This window comes from Erinaceus europaeus, chromosome 10 (assembly GCF_950295315.1).
Source record: "Erinaceus europaeus chromosome 10, mEriEur2.1, whole genome shotgun sequence".
In the NCBI taxonomy this organism is placed as follows: domain Eukaryota; kingdom Metazoa; phylum Chordata; class Mammalia; order Eulipotyphla; family Erinaceidae; genus Erinaceus; species Erinaceus europaeus.
The window spans coordinates 102,493,270-102,514,515 of NC_080171.1; the positions used below are offsets into that span (position 1 = coordinate 102,493,270).

The 21,246-nt window shown below is 41.8% G+C and overlaps 2 protein-coding genes across 17 annotated transcripts in view; one reads left to right on the forward strand and one right to left on the reverse strand.

The window, feature by feature from the left end:
* Positions 1-19,244, reverse strand: part of FNBP1 (formin binding protein 1) — an 80,402-nt gene extending 61,158 nt beyond the window's left edge. For 10 of the 16 annotated variants that reach the window (XM_060200347.1, XM_060200355.1, XM_060200353.1 and 7 more), the window contains exons 1-2: positions 19,161-19,244; positions 18,203-18,307 (exon numbers count right to left, since the gene is read on the reverse strand). In XM_060200347.1, the coding sequence (XP_060056330.1) occupies positions 18,203-18,244 (42 nt within the window). In that variant the 5' untranslated portion in view covers positions 18,245-18,307; positions 19,161-19,244. The remainder of the gene's footprint in view (positions 1-18,202; positions 18,308-19,160) is intronic. The other 6 variants (XM_060200361.1, XM_060200360.1, XM_060200359.1 and 3 more) reach the window with 1 other exon arrangement.
* The window catches only part of GPR107 (G protein-coupled receptor 107), a 352,434-nt gene that overhangs the window by 181,483 nt on the left and 149,705 nt on the right, over positions 1-21,246 (forward strand). The gene's annotated exons all lie outside the window — the stretch shown is intronic.

Sequence of the window (21,246 nt, forward strand, 5' to 3'; positions counted from 1 at the left end):
TGACTAGCTATAGCAGTCAAGAATACATTTCCAAGTTCAAGACTAAGAATGCATTTAAAAACTCACTATTCAGAGAGAGTGCTGTGAATTTTTGTTGGAGACTTCCAGGCCAGGGACTTGCCAAAACAATGAGTCTGTCTTTGAAAAATTATAAGGGCAGTGGAAACATGAAACAGAGAAAAACTTTAAAATAAGTTAACCAAAGAAGCATGCTCGAAATATTCCAGCAATTTCCTGATTTATTTAAAACAGTCTTAACAATTCCTAGCCTCAGTATTGTAGGTCACTTTGGTCCTCAGTCACTGAAATAAAAGGAGCTGAAAAGGAGAGATATCAAATGAGACCAGAATCTCAATCCCACACAGGCTATTCACTTGCTAAACAGCTTTAAAAAAAGGGCCACTGTTTTTTCTATACCCTAGATGACTTATTCGAAAAGTAGAATGTAAGTAGCCCAGGAAGTAGCACAGTGGCCAGAAAGCCAGAATTAGAAGCCTGAGGTCCTTAGTTCTACCCTCGGCATTGCATGTGTCAGAATGATGCTTTGGTGTTTTCTCTCTCTCTCTCTAGTAGAGCACTGCTCAGCTCTGGTTTATGGTGCTGTGGAAGACTGAACCTGGGACTTTGGAGTCTCAGAAATGAGAGTCTCTTTTAAATTTTATATTTAATATATATATATGTGTGTGTGTGTGTGTGTGTGTGTGTGTGTGTGTGTGTGTGTGTGTATGTATATATTTATTTATTTATTTTACCAGAGCACTGATCAGCTCTGGTTTATGGTGGTGCAGGGGACTGAACCTGGGACTTCAGAACCTCAAGTCTGACAGTCTGCATAACCATTATGCTACTACCACTGCTCCATATATATATATATATATATATATATATATATATATATATATGTATATATATGTATATATATGTATATATATATATATATATACACTTTTTTTTTTTTTTTTTTTTTTACCAGAGCACCATTCAGCTCTGTCTTATGGTGGTGTGGGGGCTTGAACCCAGGACTTTGGAGCCTCAGGCATGAGAGTCTATTTGCATAACTTTTTTCTTTTTGAAGATTTTATTTATTAATGAGAAAGATAGGAGTAGAGAGAGAAAGAGCCAGACATCACTCTGGTACATGTGCTGCTGGGGATTGAACTCAGGACCTCATGCTTGAGAGTCGAGTTCTTTAGCCACTGAGCCACCTCCTGGACCACTTGCATAACTATTATGCTACCTACCCTCCACCTTCTCTCTTCCTGATTTAGATTTTTATTTTATTTTATTTTATTTATTTATTCCCTTTTGTTGCCCTTGTTTTTTTTTTTAATTGTTGTAGTTATTATTGTTGTCGCTGTTGGATAGGACATGGAGAAATGGAGAGAGGAGGGGAAAGACAGAGAGGAGGAGAGAAAGATAAATGGAGAGAGGAGGGGAAGACAGAGAGGAGGAGAGAAAGATAGACACCTGCAGACCTGCTTCACCGCCTGTGAAGCGACTCCCCTGCAGGTGGGGATCCTTATGCCGGTCCTTGTGCTTTGCGCCACCTGCGCTTAACCCGCTGCGCGACAGCCCGACTCCCTGATTTAGATTTTTTACCAAGATCTCTGGTCTTATATAGAATTTGTTTTCACCAAACTACTTTGGAAAAATACTTATGTGTATTTATTTTTATATATTTTTTAAGGATTTTATTTATTTATACATGAAGAATGATAGGGAGAGAGGGAGAGAGAGAGAGAAAGAGAGAGAGAAAGAACCATATATCACTCTGGTACATGTGCTGCCAGGGTTGAACTCAACCTCACGCTTGAGAGTCCAACATTTTATCCACTGCACCGCCTCCTGGACCACCATATATATATATATATATATATATATATATATATATATATATATATCACGGTCTTCAAGACATGGCCCTCTCCTTTTCCCTGGTTTCTAACAGTCACTGGCAAGACACTTGAGATTGCAGTTACAGTAGGTTTGAGATTACTTCTTTCTTTCTCTTCCCCTTTTATCGTAAACTCTCCCCAGAGTAGGATACATAGAGGTTTCATTTATGCACAGACAACAGCCTGGATTCTGGAAAGTTAATGTCCACATGATCACCATTCTCTGTTGCTGTGGAGGTATTCTAAAGAACAAAAATATTGAAAGCACTTCACAAATGCAGTTCTAAAAATATACGTTCTTTATGAGAGTGAAAGAATGAGTCATGTCAGGAGATAGTTTCATGGTTATGCAAAAAGACTTTCATGCCTGAGGCCCAGGTTCAATCCCCATAAACCAGAGTTGAGCTGAGCTCTTGTAAAAAACAAAACAAGGGGTGGGGGCAGACAGTGGCGCACCTGGTTAAGCACACATACTACTAAATGCAAGGACCTGCACAAAGATTCGGGTTCAAGCCCCCGGCTCCCCACCTATAACGGGTATGCTTCAGAAGCAGCGAAGCTGGTCTACAGGTTTATCTCTCCCTATCTACCTCCCCCTCTTCTCTCCTATCCAAAAAAAAATGGAAAAAATGGCTGCCAGAAGCAATAGATTCGTAGTGCCGGCACAGAGCCCCAGCGATAACTCTGGAGGCAATAAGAGAATAAATAAGCCCCGGCTCCCCACATGCAGAGGAGTCACTTCACAAGCAATGAAGCAGGTCTGCAGGTGTTTATCTTTCTCTCTGTCTTCCCCTCTTCTCTTAGTTTCTCTCTGTCCTAATGACGACATCAATAACAACAACAATAACTACTACAACAATAAAAAACAACAGGAGTAACAAAAGGGAAAATAAATAAATAAGAATGAATCGTGCTAGATATCCCAAGGAATGAAGTAAAGCACCAATATCTATATCTTTCTCATTAAAATAAATAAAAATATAGGGAGTCGGGTGGTAGCGCAGCAGGTTAAGCGCAGGTGGCGTTGCTCAAGGATCAGTGTAAGGATCCCGGTTCGAGCCCCAGCTCCCCACCTGCAGGGGAGTCGCTTCACAGGCGGTGAAGCAGGTCTGCAGGTGTCTATCTTTCTCTCCTCCTCTCTGTCTTCCCCTCCTCTCTCATTTCTCTCTGTCCTATCCAACAACGAAGACATCAATAATAACTACAACAATAAAACAAGGGCAACAAAAAGGGAATAAATCAATATTTAAAAATAAATAAATAAATAATATAAAAAGAAATGTATTTATTTTTTACATTTATTATTATTATTATTATTATTTTAGATAGAGACAGAAAGGTAGAGAGAGAGTGAAAGAGACCAAAGCACTGAAGCTTCTTTCAGTGTGGTGGGGACTGGGCTCGAACCTGGATGGCTCACAGCGTAAAGCAGCTCACTATACAGGTGAGCTGTGTGTGATTGTAGTTTTGGGGAACAAGTATTAAGGAGCAAGTAAGGAGAGATAAGAACTATATGGGGGGGGGGGGGTCGGGCGGTTGCGCAGTGGGTTAAGCGCAGGTGGCGCTAAGCGCAGGGACCGGCGTAAGGATCCCGGTTCGAGCCCCCGGCTCCCCACCTGCAGGGGAGTCGCTTCACAGGCGGTGAAGCAGGTCTGCAGGTGTCTATCTTTCTCTCCCCTTCTCTGTCTTCCCCTCCTCTCTCCATTTCTCTCTGTCCTATGGAGCGGTGGATTCATGGTGCAGGCACCGAGCCCAGCAATAACCCTGGAGGAGGGAAAAAAAAAAAAAAAAGAACTATATAGGGTAGGGGAGAGAGCACAATGGTTACAGAAAAAGACATTCATGCCAGAGGCTCCAAAGTTCCAGGTTTAGTACCCTGCACTAACATAAGCCAGAGATGACCTGTGCTTGAGAGTCTCTGTGTCTCTCTCCCACCTTCCCATCATTAATATGAAGCAAAGTAAACAAACAAATAACACATTTAATTATCTTTATTTATTCGCTAGAGACAGCCAGAAATTGAAAGCGAAGCAGGTAATAGAGAGGGAAACAGAGAGAAACCTGCAATATTGCTTTACCACTCGTAAAGCTTTCCCCCTGCAGGTGGGGGGCAGGGGCTTGAACCCGGGTGCTTACACATTGTAACGTGTGCTCAACCAAGTGCACCATGACCTAACCCCAAAATAAAATATTTAAAAATGAAAATACTTTTTTTGGGAGTCGGGTGATAGCACAGCAGGTTAAGCGCACGCGGCAAAGTGCAAGGACTGGAGTAAGGATCCCGGTTCGAGCCCCGGCTCCCCACCTGCAGGGAAGTCGCTTTACAGGTGGTGAAGCAGGTCTGCAGGTGTCTTTCTCTCCCCCTGTCTTCCCCTCCTCTCTCCATTTCTCTCTGTCCTATCCAACAACGACGACATCAATAACAACAATAACTACAACAACAGTAAAAAACATGGGCAACAAAAGGGAAAAATAAATATAAGAAAATTAAAATAAAAAAATTTTATATTTATTCCCTTTTGTTGCCCTTGTTTTATTGTTGTTATTGTTATTGATGTCATCGTTGCTGGATAGGACAGAAAGAAATGGAGAGAGGAGGGGAAGACAAAGGGGGAGAGTGAGAGAGACACCTGCAGACCTGCTTCACCACTTGTGAAGCGACCTCCCTGCAGGTAGGGGCGCAGGGGCTCAAACCGGGATCCTTACGCCGGTCCTTGCGCTTCGCGCCAAGTGCGCTTAACCTGCTGTGCCACTGCCCGATTCCCAAAAATAAAGATACTTAAAAAAAAAAAAGAAACTGTATAGGTGCAGGCTGGGCTCACACAGGGACACTATTCAGATGGGTGAGTTTATTAGTGTTCTCTCTCTTTCTCTCTCATAATAGAGATTTTTCTTTTTAAAAACATTTTTAAAAAATTATTATTGGATAAAGACAGAAATTCAGAGAGAAGAAGATAGAGAGGGAGACACCTGCAACACTGCTTCACCACTTTTTTTTTTTCTGCCTTCAAGGTTATCGCTGGGGCTTGGTGTCTGCACTATGAATCCACACTCCTGGAGGTCGCTTTTACCATCTGATTGCCCTTGTTGTCAACCTTGTTGTTGTTATTATTGATGTTGTTGCCGGGTAGGACAGAGGGAAATCGAGAGAGGAGGGGAAGATGTGGGGGAGAGAAAGATAGACACCTGCAGACCTGTTCACCTCCTGTGAAGTGACTGCCCTGCAGATGGGGAGCCGGGGACTCCAGGATGCTCACGCCGGTCCTTGCGCTTTGCGCCACGTGCACCCAGCTGCGCTACCATCTGCCTCGCTTCACCACTCTTGAAGCTTTCCTCCTGCAGGTGGGGACCAGGGGCTTGAACTTGCATCCTTAGGCACTGTAATGTGTGCACTTAACCAGGTTCGCCACTGCCTGGCCTGTCTCTTTCTCTGTCATTAGTACATATATCTTTTTAAAAATATATATACATATATCTATCATAAATTCACTTCGAATGATAATAGTAATATTGTCACAACCTTAAATAAAATCTCACCCTCCCAATATTCACTAATGGTATCAGTTAAAAATTTGTCCTGTTTCCAAATATGATACACTTATTTCCCATCTTGTAATTTGGGGAATTTTCTATTAAGTCTCATTTCCCTTCTAAAGTACCCAAAGTAGAAAATGTATCCATTATTACTCAGGACAAACACTAAGAATCAAATCAACTGGAAGCCTTCAGGATGTTCACTGAGGACAGGCACACTGAGAAGCAAATTAAACAAAGTACTACAGATATGACTGTTTACAGGATAGTTATAAACAAGATAATAACAAAAGGGTCTTTTATAGGATCTTTGATTTAATCTTTGATCCATGTATACGAGAACAGTTAGAGGAACAAGATCCATTTTTATATTCTCTCTTTAAAAATTCTAGACATTTGTTTGCTTGCTGCAAATAAAGAGCAGTTTAGACTAAGAGATCAAGCTGTAATTGCAAGATGTATTTCCTGCATTCGTAAACCACTTCCTCTTTACAAAAATGTGTTTTCTAAATTGTTACAATGAATAATCCCCTTAGATAATCAGCATATATTTTACATGAAACAAACTTGGGGAGAGTGAAAGATGTGTTAACATGTTGAATAAAGACGTCAAAGTGAGTAGTCATAAGAAGGATAAAAAAGAAGAAATGTAATAGTACAACTCCTTATACGTACAATAACCAAGGTCCTCATTTTGCTAGAGGTTGTTTCCCCAAATGGTAAAAAAATTTTGTACACTCAGCTTCTCAGATGGCATTAGTTAGACCAGAACCAGCCGTATGCTGCTTGTTTCAGCCAGCTACACTGATTGCAGAGGACGAAAGCTTCCTAAATTACCAACGCTCCTTTGCTTTATCAAGACAGTTATCAAACTGATAAACATTCAAAGTAAACTCCTTCACTACTACTGAAAATGGCAGTGCCTCTTCACTACGATTTGTTTTTCCCCTTAAAATATCTTATTATGTGATTGGCATAAGATGTACATTCTATCGTAGTTAGAAACATGAAGCTTTATCACTTACTTCTTAGCATTGCCCCTTGATTTGTAAATGACTCAAAATTTCCTATCCCACTTCACAGTGGAAACATCTATTTGAATTTAACAGCTAATGATGTTCAAGGCCAAATATTTTTAGAAAAACCGCAATATCTTACAAAAAATGGAATGTAAACTCCTCTAAGAAACTATTATGCGGGGAGTCGCGCAGTGGGTTAAGCGCAGGTGGCGCAAAGCGCAAGGACCGGCATAAGGATCCGGGTTTGAACTCCGGCTCCCCACCTGCAGGGGAGTCTCTTCACAGGCGGTGAAGCAGGTCTGCAGGTGTCTCTCTTTCTCTCCCCCCTCTGTCTTCCCCTCCTCTCTTCATTTCTCTCTGTCCTATCCAATAACAACCACATCAATAACAACAACAATAATAACTACAACAACAATAAAAAAAGACAACAAGGGCAACAAAAGGGAAAAAAAAAGAAACTATTATGCTCTTCTAAGAGCTCATGCTTAGAATCTTAATTTAGTTTAGCTTTTTAACATTTCCTCAAATTGGATTAATCATGAAACTCATGATTAAGTCAAATAAGGAAACCTCTCATATTGTATAGAGAGAACTTTCTGATTAGTCAATATCCAGAATTGTAATGGATTTGAATAAAGAAAGAAGTCAAGCTAACTGTTTGGTGGCAAACACCATCCTTAAAATTGAGATGGTAGCAGTCAAGCAATCCTGCAAGTAAAATGAAACCAGACCTACAAGGAAAGGGAGAAATCAATAACAGGGCTTAAGAAAATACAACTTGAACTCATCAACGATTGTTGCAGCTCTTTGTAGCCACTGGCTGCAGCTTCTGTTAAACAATGTCCTATTTTGCTTGTATAAATTACGTAAGAACCGACAGTCACAAGGCAAGAGGGAATTAGAGAAAGGGAATTATTCACTGCCTGACATGGATGAACTCAGTTTAATGCATGCATTTAGCAAACACAGTCCTCTCTGTTCAGAAATATTAGTTCACATTCCATTCATTTTGATAACCTTTTCTTCATCTCTGCACCACACTAACCAGTGGCAGCACCACCAGATCATGGAGAGTAGGTACAATCTCTCTCCTCTTCTTCTTCTTCTTCTTCTTCTTCTTCTTCTTCTTCTTCTTCTTCTTCTTCTTCTTCTTCTTCTTCTTCTTCTTCTTCTTCTCCTTTCTTTCTTTCTTTCTCTCTCCCTCTCTCTCTTTCTTTCTTTCTTTCTTTCTTTCTTTCTTTCTTTCTTTCTTTCTTTCTTTCTTTCTTTTTCCTCTCTCTCTACCAGAGCTCTGATCAACTCTGGTTTGTGTTGGGAAGGGGGGATTGAACCTGGAACTTTGGAGCCTTTGCTGCTTTTGGCAAAGGAAAAGAGGTTGAATAATTCTCTGAGTTTTCAACCAGCTACTAGGCTTGAGAGTCTCTTTGCGTAACCATTATGCTACTTACCTCACCTTAGGTACTGTCTCCTATCTAAGTTTGTCTGGTTTGCTTACTCCAAAACTGAGTTAATATCAAAGCATGACTTTTCAGTCTTTGTCATAAATAAGTTATTCAAGAGTTGAGGGGGAATCGGGTGGTAGCGCAGTGGGTTAAGCACACGTGGCGCAAAGCTCAAGGACTGGCGTAAGGATCCCGGTTCAAGCCCCCGGCTCCCCATCTGCAGGGGAGTCCCTTCACAGGCGGTGAAGCAGGTCTGCAGGTGTCTGTCTTTTTCTCCCCCTCTCTCCATTTCTCTCTGTCCTATCCAACAACAACATCAATAACAACAATAATAACTACAACAATAAAACAAGGGCAACAAAAAGGGAACTAACTAAATAAATAAAAATTTTAGGAAAGATATGGGGAAAGCTGTAATACAGCAAACTAGTAATGCCAGAAAGAAAATAAAAGGCAAATTCCTCAAAGTCAAGGACTGTGTGATTACAAATTGGTATCTCTGCCACTCCTATACCTTGACAGCACATTACAAACCCGCATGTATTCTAAATCATTAGAATTCACTTTAAGTCTTCAAGTGAAAAACTCTAACTGCTGCTTTTGGCAAAGGAAAAGAGGTTGAATAGTTCTCTGAGTTTCAACCAGCTACTAGGCTTATTTCCTCTCCTCACCATCACTCTTGGGACTGTGAATCCTCACAACATCCAAATATGTTCACTGGCCAGCAATAAAAAGCTGCCAGATTTTTTTTTCTTTCGTATTTCTACTTGATGCACATTAATCTCTGTGTAGTCAAAGATCACACTTCAAGCCTAACATCTACCTCCTTATAAGTGAATGACCAGACACCCAGTCACACACACTGGCAGCATAATCAAAAACAGGCTATTCAGGCTCACTGTGGACTTGGATTCGTTTCTGCAGTTTGAACACTGGGCTTAGGAGAAGTGTAGTTGCATTCCTTATGTGGGACGTTTAGCTTTTGAAAAAGGCAAGAAGAAAATCAGACTCCCACCCGGATCTTGAGTGGTGTAGAAAATGCATGCAGCCTCTGTTGTCCTCATCAACCACAACATCAAACACAAGCTAGAAAAGCCCTCCCTATTCATAGCTGGAACAATTACATCTTTGTAAACACCGGCACATCATTCCAATTTTTGGGAACGGCTGACCATGAAGGGGAGTTGCGAGGGTGGGGGGCTTAGAAGAGGTGAGTTATTCTTCATACAATTGGGTAATTTAATTGTTTGTGGAAACTGGGAAGAGAAAAAAAAAACACATTTATAACAAATTCTGTGGCTGTCAGATAATCAAGATGGGAAATTGCATTAAATAACAAGAGAACTGAGAAGCTGCGTCCTTTCATAGGTGATCAAACGGAAACCCGAGGGAACAGTCAGGCTGCTGTCTGGAGGTAAGTAAGTCCCAATGTGTAAGTCACACTCCTAAGCAAAACAGCTGAAGATTCCAATGTTTAGGCATGTTCCCATCAGATCTGAGATCTGTGACGCCAAAGCCAGGCAATCCTTGGGGAGGAGGTTAAGTTGTGCTTCCATAGAAGCAACAAAATGATGCTTTTGGTATAAGAAAATTCATTCTTAGAAATATCAAAATAGGGATCAGGTGGTGGCACACCTGGTTAAGCGCCCATGCTACAGTGCACAAGGACCAGGTTCAAGCCCCCGGTCCCCACCTGCAGGAAGAAAGCTTCACGAGTGGTGAAAAAACAGGTATCTGTTTCTCTCCCTCACTTTCTTCTCCTCCCCTCAATTTCTCTCTGTTTCTGTCCAACAATAAATAAATTATTTTTTAAAAGTAAAAGAAAATATAAAAAAAAGAAAGAAAGAGAAAGAAATAAATATCAAAGTAAGGGAGTCAGGCGGTAGTGCAGCGGGTTAAGCACATGTGGCGCAAAGCACAAGGATCGGTGTAAGGATCCCGGTTCAAGCCCCCGGCTCCCCACCTGCAGGGAAGTCGCTTCACAGGCGGTGAAGCAGGTCTGCAGGTGTCTATCTTCCTCTCCCCCTCTCTGTCTTCCCTTCCTCTCTCCATTTCTCTCTGTCCTATCTAACAACAACATCAATAACAACAACAACAACAACAACTACAACAACAATGAAAAAACAACAAGGGCAGCAAAAGGGAAAATAAATAAATATTTTAAAAAATTTTAAAAAAGAAATATCAAAATAAGGGGTCAGGCAGTGGTGCACCTGGTAGAGTGCACAGGGCTCCAGGTTCAAGACCTGGGTTCAAGCCCCGCCCCCAGTCTCCACCTGCAGAGGGGAAGCTTCCCAAGTGGTGAAGCAGTGCTGCAGGTGTCTCTCTCCGTCCCAACCTCCTCCTCTCTTCTCAATTTCACTCTGTATTTATCCAAGAAACACATCAAATACTTATATTTTAAAAAGAAATATTAAAATGGTCTAGGACAGAAATTAAATTTCTTACTACACCCCACAGGTCCCAAAGTTGCCTTTGGACAAGTGCAACTGCACTTCTGATAACTACCTAGGATGTAGCCCAAAGGAGAAAAGCAAGTTTTAAAACAGGCACCCTGGAAACTCGGAACCACAGAGGGCCAGAGCTCATATGCTGGGTCTGTATCTTAAACCTCAGGCTGGAAATGTAAAGTGATGCAGTCCAGTGTTGTTAGCAACTCCAACTCCCTGGAGGACTCACTGCATAATGCAGAAATCCTGCTAGACTAGACGCAATTTGTCACAACACATTAAGGTTTGGAAGCAACCACGGTGAGCTTTCTTCTAAAAGCAAGCTTCAGCAATGCCATGAGGAGCATAAGGGAAAAAAAGGCTACAGCTCCAGGAGACTGCAACTAGTGTCTGGCTTACTGCCTTCACAAACCGCTATGCCTATGCCAGCCTGGTGAAGGCTACCTGGTTGTGTTATTTGGGGAAGCTGGGAATACAAATGCAAACACAGGGAAGTTTATTTCCCTCTGTATTAAAACAGAGAAATGTGGACAGCAACATTCTTTATTCACTTTGATGACAAGAGTCTCATCAGATTGAAGACTCTGAAAGACATGCATCTTGGAAGCTCTTAACGATCCGGAACACCTGTACTTTGAAGGATGGGCATTCTGTTAATACTGCAAATGCCCATAGTAGTTGCTGTTGGTTTCTGTTGCCACCGGAGTTACTGCTGGGGCCCAGTGCCTGCATGATGAATCTACCACTCCCAGTGACCATTCATTTGCCACCCCCCTTTAAAAAAAAAAAAAAAAAAAAAATATATATATATATATATATATATATATATTTTTTTTTTTTCCCCTTAATGAGAGGCCTGAGCAATGCTCAGTCATTGCTTGTGGTCGTGTTGGGGGTTTGAATCTGGGACCTTTGGTGCCTCAATCATGAAAGTCTTTTTGCAGAACCATTATGCTATCACCCAGTAACCTCCCCTTTTATTTTTATAGAGACTGAGATGAATTGAGAGGGAAGGGGAAGTATAGAGTGCGAGAACACCTGCAGCCTGTTCCATCACTCAGGAGGCTTCTCCCCTGCAGGTGGGAATAGGGGGGTAGCTTGTGTGCTCTGCCATTCTGCCATGCATGTCACTAGCTGGCTCCAAATGCTAGCAATTTTACTGGGATTGTTTTTGTTGTCACACTGGTTATAGAATTAAGTAATGAATGAGCTACTTCTAGGTCCATTTTTCTCATTGCCCTATTTGTCATTTTTAGTAGTTTTGCTGCAGGACATTTTTTTTCCCCCAGCAATGCATATATGGCATTATGTAGACATTTTTACATCACAAAAACACACCAAGGAACAAGTCACTATACACAACAAACCAAAGACTTAGGTCCAAGGTGTAGACACCACAATCAATGAAAGAGGGAATCTAAAATTAATGTAAAAAAAAAAAAAAAGAAAGAGAAAATATAAAGTGCAGGAAAGATAGCTCACTAGTAAAGTGTCTAGCTTGCCATGCACACAGCCCAGGTACAAGCCCTGGCACCACATGGTAGGTGCTATGACACCACAAGAAGCTCTAGCAATATGCTGTTTTTTCCTCTCTTCTTTATTATCTCTTGCCCAAATAAAAGAATGAAACAGGGAGTCAGACGGTTGCGCAGTAGGTTAAGCGCACATGGCACAAAGCTCAAGGACTGGCGTAATGATCCCAGTTCGAGCCCCCGGCTCCCCACCTGCAAGGGAGTCGCTACATAAGCGGTGAGGCAGGTCTGCAAGTGTTTATCTTTCTCTCCCCCTCTCTGTCTTCCCCTCCTCTCTCCATTTCTCTCTGTCCTATCCAACAACGACGACATAATAACAACTACAATAATAAAAAACAAGGGCAACAAAAAAAAGGGAATAAATAAATATTTTTTAAATATCTAAAAAAAAAACAAAAACCCAAACTCCTAAGTAATGGTAAATATATTATAATTCTGAACTTTATTTAATAAAAACAACTTTGGACTGGAGAGATAGCATAATAATCATGCAAAAAACACTTCATGCCTGAGTTTCTGAAGTTCCAGGTTCAATTCCCAGCATCAATCACCATAAGGAGGAGAAGGAAGAGGTGGAGAAGGAGAAGGAAAAGGAAGAGGAGTACTGCAAACATTTGAGGGACAGTTAATTTCATATCTTCAGTAAATAGAAAACTTCAATAAATAAAGCAAACCAGGAGAAGAAAAAGTATAGACCAGTTTGGATAACTACAGATTCAGGAAGTTAAGTAAACCGGTACCAAGACAAACTCAGCTACATTTAAAACTTAATATGTTATCATCAGTTGGATTTGTCCCAGAAATGACAATTTAGGTCAAGATAAGAAAACTGATTAGTGTAATCTACCACATTAATAGGTTAAGGGAAGCAGAACAAGTATTTACAGATATTCAAAACCAAATCTTAATTTAAAAATATTTATTTATTTATTTATTCCCTTTTGTTGCCCTTGTTTTATTGTTGTAGTTATTGATGTATTCATTGTTGGATAAAACAGAGAGAAATCGGGCAGAGGGTAGATAGCATAAGGGCTATGCAAACAGACTCTCATGCCTGAGGCTCCAAAGTCCCAGGTTCAATCCCCCACACCACCATAAGCCAGAGCTGAACAGTGCTCTGGTTAAAAAAAAAGAGAGATGGAGAGAGAAGGGGGAGACAGAGAGGAGGAGAGAAAGATAGGTACTGGCAGATCTGCTTCACCACTTGTGAAGTGACTCCCCTGCAGGTGGGGGGTCGGGGGCTCAAACCAGGATCCTTATGCCAGTCCTCATGCTTTGCGCCACCTGCGCTTAACCTGCTGCACTACCGCCCAACTCCCCAAATCTTACTTTTATTTTAATTTTTTAATAAATATTTATTTATTTACTTATTCCCTTTTGTTGCCCTTGTTTTATTGTTGTAGTCATCGTTGTTGGATAGGACCGAGAGAAATGGAGAGAGGAGGGGAAGACAGAGAAGGGGAGAGAAAGACAGACACCTGCAGACTTGCTTCACCACTTGTGAAGTGACTCCCCTGCAGGTGGGGAGCTGGGGGTTCGAACCGAGATCCTTACAGCGGTCCTTGTGCTTTGCGCCACATGCGCTTAACCCGCTGCGCTACCGCCCAACTCCCCAGATCTTACTTTTTTTTTTAAAGCTTTTCTTTTTTTTCCCTTTTTTTAAATATTTATTTTTTTCCTTTTGTTGCCCTTGTTTTTTTTATTGTTGTAGTTATTATTGTTGTTGTCGTTGTTGGATAGGACAGAGAGAAATGGAGAGAGGAGGGGAAGACAGAGAGGAGGAGAGAAAGATAGACACCTGCAGACCTGCTTCACCACCTGTGAAGCGACTCCCCTGCAGGTGGGGAGCCGCGGTTCGAACCGGGATCCTTACGCCGGTCCTTGCGCTTTGCGCCACCTGCACTTAACCCGCTGCGCTACAGCCCGACTCCCCAAATCTTACTTTTAAAGCACCTCTTGGCAGCCCTATGATGGATCAGGAGGAATGGTTTGGTGGAGGATGAAACTGACATCTATCTTGGGGAACTGTGGAAGTGTACCTCATGGCAACAACATTTCTGTAAATCAACATTTCTCCAGTAAGATGATACTGAAGTTGGGAGGTGGGGGTGGATTCTTGGAAAAACAGGAGAAGGGAAATCCCTTAACCTTTGATAATGGTTATGTTAAAGCCATGACTAATGGGGAACATTAGAAGCCACCTTTCTAATCTCCAACAAGATAAGGAACTAACTGCTTCTAACAGCATAATGGAGGTCATAACTCGCAGAGTAAGATAAGGAAAACAAATAGAAGACATAAGGATTATAAAAAAAATTACATAAAACTATCATTATGTGCTGGTGATACAACTGTCTATACAGAAATAAAACGAGAATTTAACAAGGTTTTTAACACCAAATTAAGGGATAAAATGTATCCCTGGGCTAACGGAAAGGAGGAGGTTGAAGTTAGGGAGGGAGACTTCAAAGGCACCAATCAGAATTTATCTTTGGCAGCCAGAGAGCTGAGGCGATTGGACTCAAGCCTGAGGCCTCCAGTGCAAGCCCTGACACTGCAGGTGCCAGAGTGATGCTCTTGTTCTCTCTCCCCCCATTCATTCTCATAAATAAATGAATAAATAAATAAATAAAACTCCTTTTTTCTTTTAAAGATTTGAGGCTGGAGAGATACTACAATGGTTATGCAAAAAGGTTTTCAAGTCTTAGGCATCAAAGATCTCAGGTTCAATCCCCAGCACCATCATAAACTAGAGTTGAGCAGTGCTCTGGTGTTAAAAAAAAAAAAAGTTTCCCTTAAATTTAATACCAAAAAGAGGTTGCAAATGTGATTTCCTTTTTTTTTAAAGAATTTTTTGTTTTAGATTTTTAATTTATTTATTCATGAGAAAGATAGGAGGAGAGAGAGAATCAGACACATGTGCTGCCAGGGACTGAACTCAGGACCTCATGTTTGAGAGTCCAATGTTTTATCCACTGTGCCACCTCCCAGACCACTGATTTCCTTTTCAAAGTCCCTAAATTCATTAAAACTACTCCAATTTTACATTTAAGATAATAAGATAAAATATTTGGTAAGAATGCATACGGGGGGGGGGGGGAGGCGGCAGCACAGCGGGTTAAGTGCACATGACACAAAGCGCAAAGACCAGTGTAAGAATCCCGGTTTGAGCCCCCAGTTCCCCACCTGCAGAGGGGGTTGTGAGGAGTCTCTTCACAAGCAGTGAAGCAGGTCTGTAGGTGTCTAGCTTACTCTCCCCTTCTCTGTTTTCCCCTCCTCTCTCCATTTCTCTCTGTCCTTTCCAACAACAATGACAGCAACAATAACAATAATAATAACCACAACAGTGATAAAACAAGGGCAACAAAAGGGGGAAAAATAGCCTCCAGGAGCAGTGGATTTGTGGTGCAAGCACCAACCCCCAGCAATAACCCTAGAGGCAAAAAAAAAAAGAATGCATACATTGGTGCTAGATATGATTCTGGGACATTTGTACTAAACCAAAATGATTTTACTAATTTATTTATTTGAAGAGGGGAAGAGCAGAAACAGGAAAATGGGAAAGACAGATTTATTATTATTATTATTATTATTATTATTATTATTATTTATATTAGAGAGGGTGTGGCCCAAGAGATGGCACAAAGTTTAAACCACTGGGCTCTCAGGCCGGGCTCAACACACCCAGTTAAGCACACATATTACCATGTGCAAAGACCCGATTCAAAACCTCTGGTACCCACTTTGCAGTGGAGAAGCTGTGTGAGTGGTGAAGCAGGTCTACAGTTATACCCCCCCCCCATGCTCCATCACACTTAACTTATCTCTGTCCTATCAAGAAGAAGGAAAGGAGGAAGGGAGAGAGGAAGGTAGGGAGGAAGGGGGGGGGAGGGGGGGGAGAAGTGGCCACCAGGAAGAGTGGCACCTGGTACAGGCACCAAGCCAGAGCAATAACCCTGGTGGCAAAAACCAAGCCTGACCAAAAACAAAAAACCTCTCAAGTATGAGGCCCTGAATTCAATCCCCACCACAGGCCAGAGTGATAGAATCATGTTCTAGTTCTCTTCTTCTCCTTCTTTTTCTCTCATAAATAAATAAATAAATAAATTGTGGGGGCCGGGTGGTGGCGCACCACATGTTACAATGCGCAAGGACCCAGGTTCGAGCCCCCAGTCCCCACCTGCAGGGGGAAAGCTTTGTGAGTGGTGAAGCAGGGCTGCAGGTGTCTCTCTGTCTCTTTCCCTCGCTGTCTCTCCCTTCTGCTTGATTTCTGACTGTCTCTATCCAACAAATAAAGATAATTTTTTAAAATTTAAATTAATAAACAAATAAATAGTAAAGAAAGCGAAAAAGAAAGAGGGATAGAAAAGGGAGGCACCCAAGTGCCCCTCCATCCTCGGTGGAGTTCCCTTAGTGCTGCCCATGCTGCTACCAGCAATCGAGGCCCCACACATGGTAGGGCACACGTTTTCTGCCTGGTGAGTTACCTCTCAGCACATAAGAGGATCTTTGCTGTGTGGCGCCAGGACCTAGCTCATTCTCATTCCCACTGCTGCCTGGCTACCTTTCACTTTCTTTTAAATTTTAGATTGACAAAAAGAGGGAAGGACGGTGGAGAGGAGAGAGATGTCCACCATCTGTGGAGCTTTCCTTGGTGCTGTTGCACTCCCATGTAGCGCCAGGGCTCAGACCTGGGATTTGGTACATGGTAAGGCAAGTCAAATATTTCACTGGTAAATTATCTCCTGCCCACTCCCAACCCCCAGTATTTAAAAAATAAACTTCTGGTCAATTTAACTTTTTTTTTTTTTTTTTTAAATAGAGCACTGCTCAGCTATGGCTATTGGTAATGTTAAGGCTCAAACCTGGGAATTTGCTTCTGCAACTCATGTGTACAACCACTGTGCTCTCTCCCTGATCCTGGACCAATTTAGTCTTTGAAAAAGAGTATTTATTCTAAGACAGGGGGAGAAAGACCGAAGAATCGCTCAATTCCACCATATGTGGACCTGGGACTTGGGCATACCAGCTCTGTGCTCAAAGTTTGACCTATCTTCCCCACACTCAATCTAACTTAAAGAAAAAAAAAAGTGAATAGCATTTTAAATACTCTAGAGAGTTAACTTGTAATAATACCCCCTACTTGAGACCAAATAAAGATACTGATATTTAATATATCAGAGAGCAGTCCAAGAAGTGGCACAATGGATAAAGCACTATATGTGAGATCCTGAGTTCGATCTCTGGAATTGCATGTATCAGAGTGATGTCTGGTTCTCTCTCATTTTTCCCCCCTCTTATCTCTCTCATATATAAACAAATAAATAAGTAAACACATAAAAAACACTACTTAAAAAATATATCAGATGATTTTAGGGGCCAGCATATTCCTATATACCTAGCCTGTAAGCAAGGAATTTGGCAGAAGTGAACAAATAACTAAATAACGCATTCACACTCTTTTCTAGCTCAACTCATCTCCAACCAATCTGGCAAAAGTGAAAGAGATCTATGAAAACATAGAGCTGTTCCCCCTGTAGAGCATGAGGCTGGGGATGCCAGAATAGCCCTGGGCAGTTAACAAATGAATACTGTTATTTAACAGCCTAATTCTGTGTACACTATATTGATGACTTTTATAAAAGAAAATTCAGCTTCTAGGGAAAAAAACACACTCAGAACCACAAGAAGACACAGTACAAGCTTTATAATATTCTGAGTTGCCAGTCCAAGTCCATTTAGAGAAAAGCTTTTGAGAAGATCTCCAAATGCAAGCCTTCAACCATAACCTGTTTATCACCCCAATGAATCAATTAGAAGCTAGGCCTGCTGTTGAGTCTCTATGTTTGTAAAGGAAGATTTCTAAGCAGCCTGGCCGGTTCTTCCAGATGGCCCTGAAGGGGCTGCTCTGGCTTTTCAAGAGGTTGATTCCTTCTTTTGCAATACCATTGAGAGAGAAAGATAGATTGAGAGACAGACACACACACACACACACACACACACACACACACACACACACACACGGGAGGGGGAGCCTGGGACACACCGGAAACCACCTTATGAGCTACTCATCGCCTAAGTCTCCAAGTTATTATCATCCTGGTGACTAAACAAATAAACTCTTCAAACCAGGAGATCAAAGATTCCCCAAAATTTAGCTTCAGGTTCCCATGAACACTGTGGAAACAATCCCAGGCTAAGTAGCCTCCTGTGGTTACATCAGAAAGGAGAACTTGAGGAGGGGCAAGCTGGGAGGATGTGAGAAGCGAACATTGGAAAGGGAAATGAGAGGGAGGGAGACAGAGAGAGACACTTTCACTTTCACCTTACCTTTTCAACATCTGCTTTTGTAACGTTGATGTCAGCATCCATTTTCTCAAAGTACTGCTGGGCCCGGTCTGCCTCTTTGCAGTCCCGTTCGAATCGCCTTTTACTCTATTGGGAGAGGAACAGTAACAGGGAGAGTAATCATCAACTAAGGCACAAAATTCCAATGAGAAGATAGAGTGTTTCTGAAATTCCCCCAAAGAGCCTTCCTCTCTGAACTGATCAGTTGTATGTCATAATTTCAGGAAGTTACTTTTACATCTGCATTCATGCCCACCAAAGCTCTGTCCTTTTCATCTGTTGTCTAGAAAAAAGAAAAAAAAAAAGAATTTTGGCTCAATAATTTATTTTTAAAATAAGTCATTAGCGATCTAGTACTGATTTATACAGTTAGCAGATTACAGGGACATAGAGCTACATCACACCCACCACCAAAGTCCTGTACCCCCTCTCCCAGCAACGTACTTTCGATAATGATGTTTCTAGAAACCAACCCAATACAAATTAGTGCTTTTGTTTGTTCTGCGCTTATGGATAGATCCCAAACTAAATGGAATCTGAACTAGAAAATGTACGGGGGGGGGGTGGCCCACATGGGCTGAGTGCACGTTACAATGTGCAAGGACCCAAAAGTTCAGCCTCCAGTTCCCACCTGCGGAGGGAAAGCTCTGTGAGTGGTGAAGCAGTGTTGCAGGTATCTCTCTGTCTCTTTTCCACCCTATCACTTCCTTCCCTCTTGATTTCTGGCTGTCTCTACCCAATAAATAAAGAGAAAGAAAGAAAGAAAGAAAGAAAGAAAGAAAGAAAGAAAGAAAGAAAGAAAGAAAGAAAGAAGAAAGAAAAAAGAAAGGGAGGGAGGGAAGGAAGGAAGGAAGGAAGGAAGGAAGGAAGGGAGGGAGGGAGGGAGGGAGGGAGGGAGGGAGGGTACAGGAGGCATTTTTTGGCCATGTTCTCCACTTACTGATTCGAGCTGCTTCCAACAAGTCTCTATGTGCTGCTGTGCCTTCCTTCCATCGTGAAAGTGCTGGGGAGGGAAGAAACACACCAGTGATTAGTATCTTCTGCTTCTCACAGTAACACATAGGGACAAAAGAATCACCCACTTGCACGTTTAAAAACTGACAGTCTATGAGTCGGACATAGTACAGTGGGTTAAGCGCATGTGACACAAAGCGCAAGATCTGCATAAGGATCCCGATTGGAGGCCCCCGGCTCCCCACCTGCAGGGGAGTCGCTTCCCAGGCGGTGAAGCAGGTCTGCAGGTGTCTGTCTTTCTCTCCCCCTCCTCTCTCCATTTCGCTCTGTCCTATCCAACAATGACAGCAATAACAACAACAATAACAATGATAAACAACAAGGGCAACAAAAGGGAAAATAAATAAATATTTTAAAAAAATTTTTAATTGACAGTCTAAGGGTACCATAATCGGTAAAGCACACAAATTAAATTACCAGAAGCAAGGACCTGGGTTCGAGTGGTGAAGCAGGTGTCCCTCTTTCTCTGTCCCTCTCTTTTGCCCAATGTCTCTCTGTCTTCATCATTATAATAAAATTTAAAAAAAATCTAGCATATACACTACAAAGAAGAAAACAAGAACATTATGACTTTCCTTGAAAAACTGCAGCAGCATTCAGCTATATATTCCACTGTAATAAACTTCAGAGGTGTTTTTTATAAAGACTGTAGTCACTTAGATCTCAAATCATTCATACACCATGATGCACTCATCTCAGTTGTACAATTCAATCATTTGTAGTATAGTCACAAAACCACACAACTATGCCCACAAGCAGATTTTCATAGTTCTCAAAAAGGAAATTCTATATCTCTCAGCTGTCCCCTTCATGTCCAACTTACTTTCTGTCCCTCTAGATTTGTCTCTCTCTGTCTTTTGCGACTGGCATAAAATGCCTTCATCTATAATGCCCACTTAGCATAATGCTTTGCGGTCCGTCCACCTTGTCATGCAACTGCAGTTGATCTCTTTTTATTGCCAAATGATAGCAAGCTGTACTGCTCATCCACTCAGCAGTTACTACGCATGTAGGTTGCTCCTAGTCTGGGGCTATTGTGAAAAATGCTGCTACAAACATTTGGGTAGGAGGTTTTATGTGAGGTGGTCTGCAGGAAAGCTCAGTGGATAAAGCTGGACTCAAAAGCATGAGGTCCTGAGTTCATTATAGCACATGTATCAGAGTGATGTCTGATTCTTTCCTTTCCTCTTCCTATCTTTCTCATATAAATAAACCTTAAAAAAAAAAAAAAGCAGGGGGAGGGTTTTGTGTGGGTTAATGTTTTCTTTGTTGAGCTCTTATTAAACTTCAAAGTCAACTCACCGATCCTTACTTTCTGCAGAGGCCCTGAAGCAGTTATGTATGTGCCTGGTGTTGGACAGCAATGACATGGGGGTGGGGGGAGTGGGAGTAAACCAGGGGAAGCCCCAAGAATATTGGAAAAAGGTTCAAGAGGAATGGGGTAGATTACTCAGGGGCTCACAGACTTTTTGAGTGAGCTGTGGAGTTGTGGATGACATTAAGCATGGAAGGAAAGTCCCAGGGAGGAGGTCACGTCCAATCCTAGAGATGACGGAGACCTGGACCATGAAGAAGCAGTGGGAGTGGTGGTGGGGGTGTGTGTGGTCAGATTCTGACTATGCTTTGATCAGAGAAACTGCTGGATGTGCTGGTGGATGAGATCAGCTGTGTGCCACTTCAATGTCAAGGTGACTATGGTGTCTGAGTTTTAGAAGAAGAGGGGGCCTGAGAAGTGATGCATTGGACTCTCAAGTATGAGGTCCCTAGTTCAATCCCTGGCAAGGCATGTGCCAGAATGATGTTCTCTCATTCTCTCTCTCCCTCCCGCCTTCCTTATAAATAAATGAATAAAGGAAAGAATATTGGAGAAGATCTCAGGAGGGATACAAAGACATATTTTTAGATATGTTAATGTCGATATTTAAAGATCATTTATTAATGAAACAGAAAGGGGGGGGTGGCAGGCAGTAGCACACTCGGTTAAGTGCACAGATGACCATGCTCAAGGATCC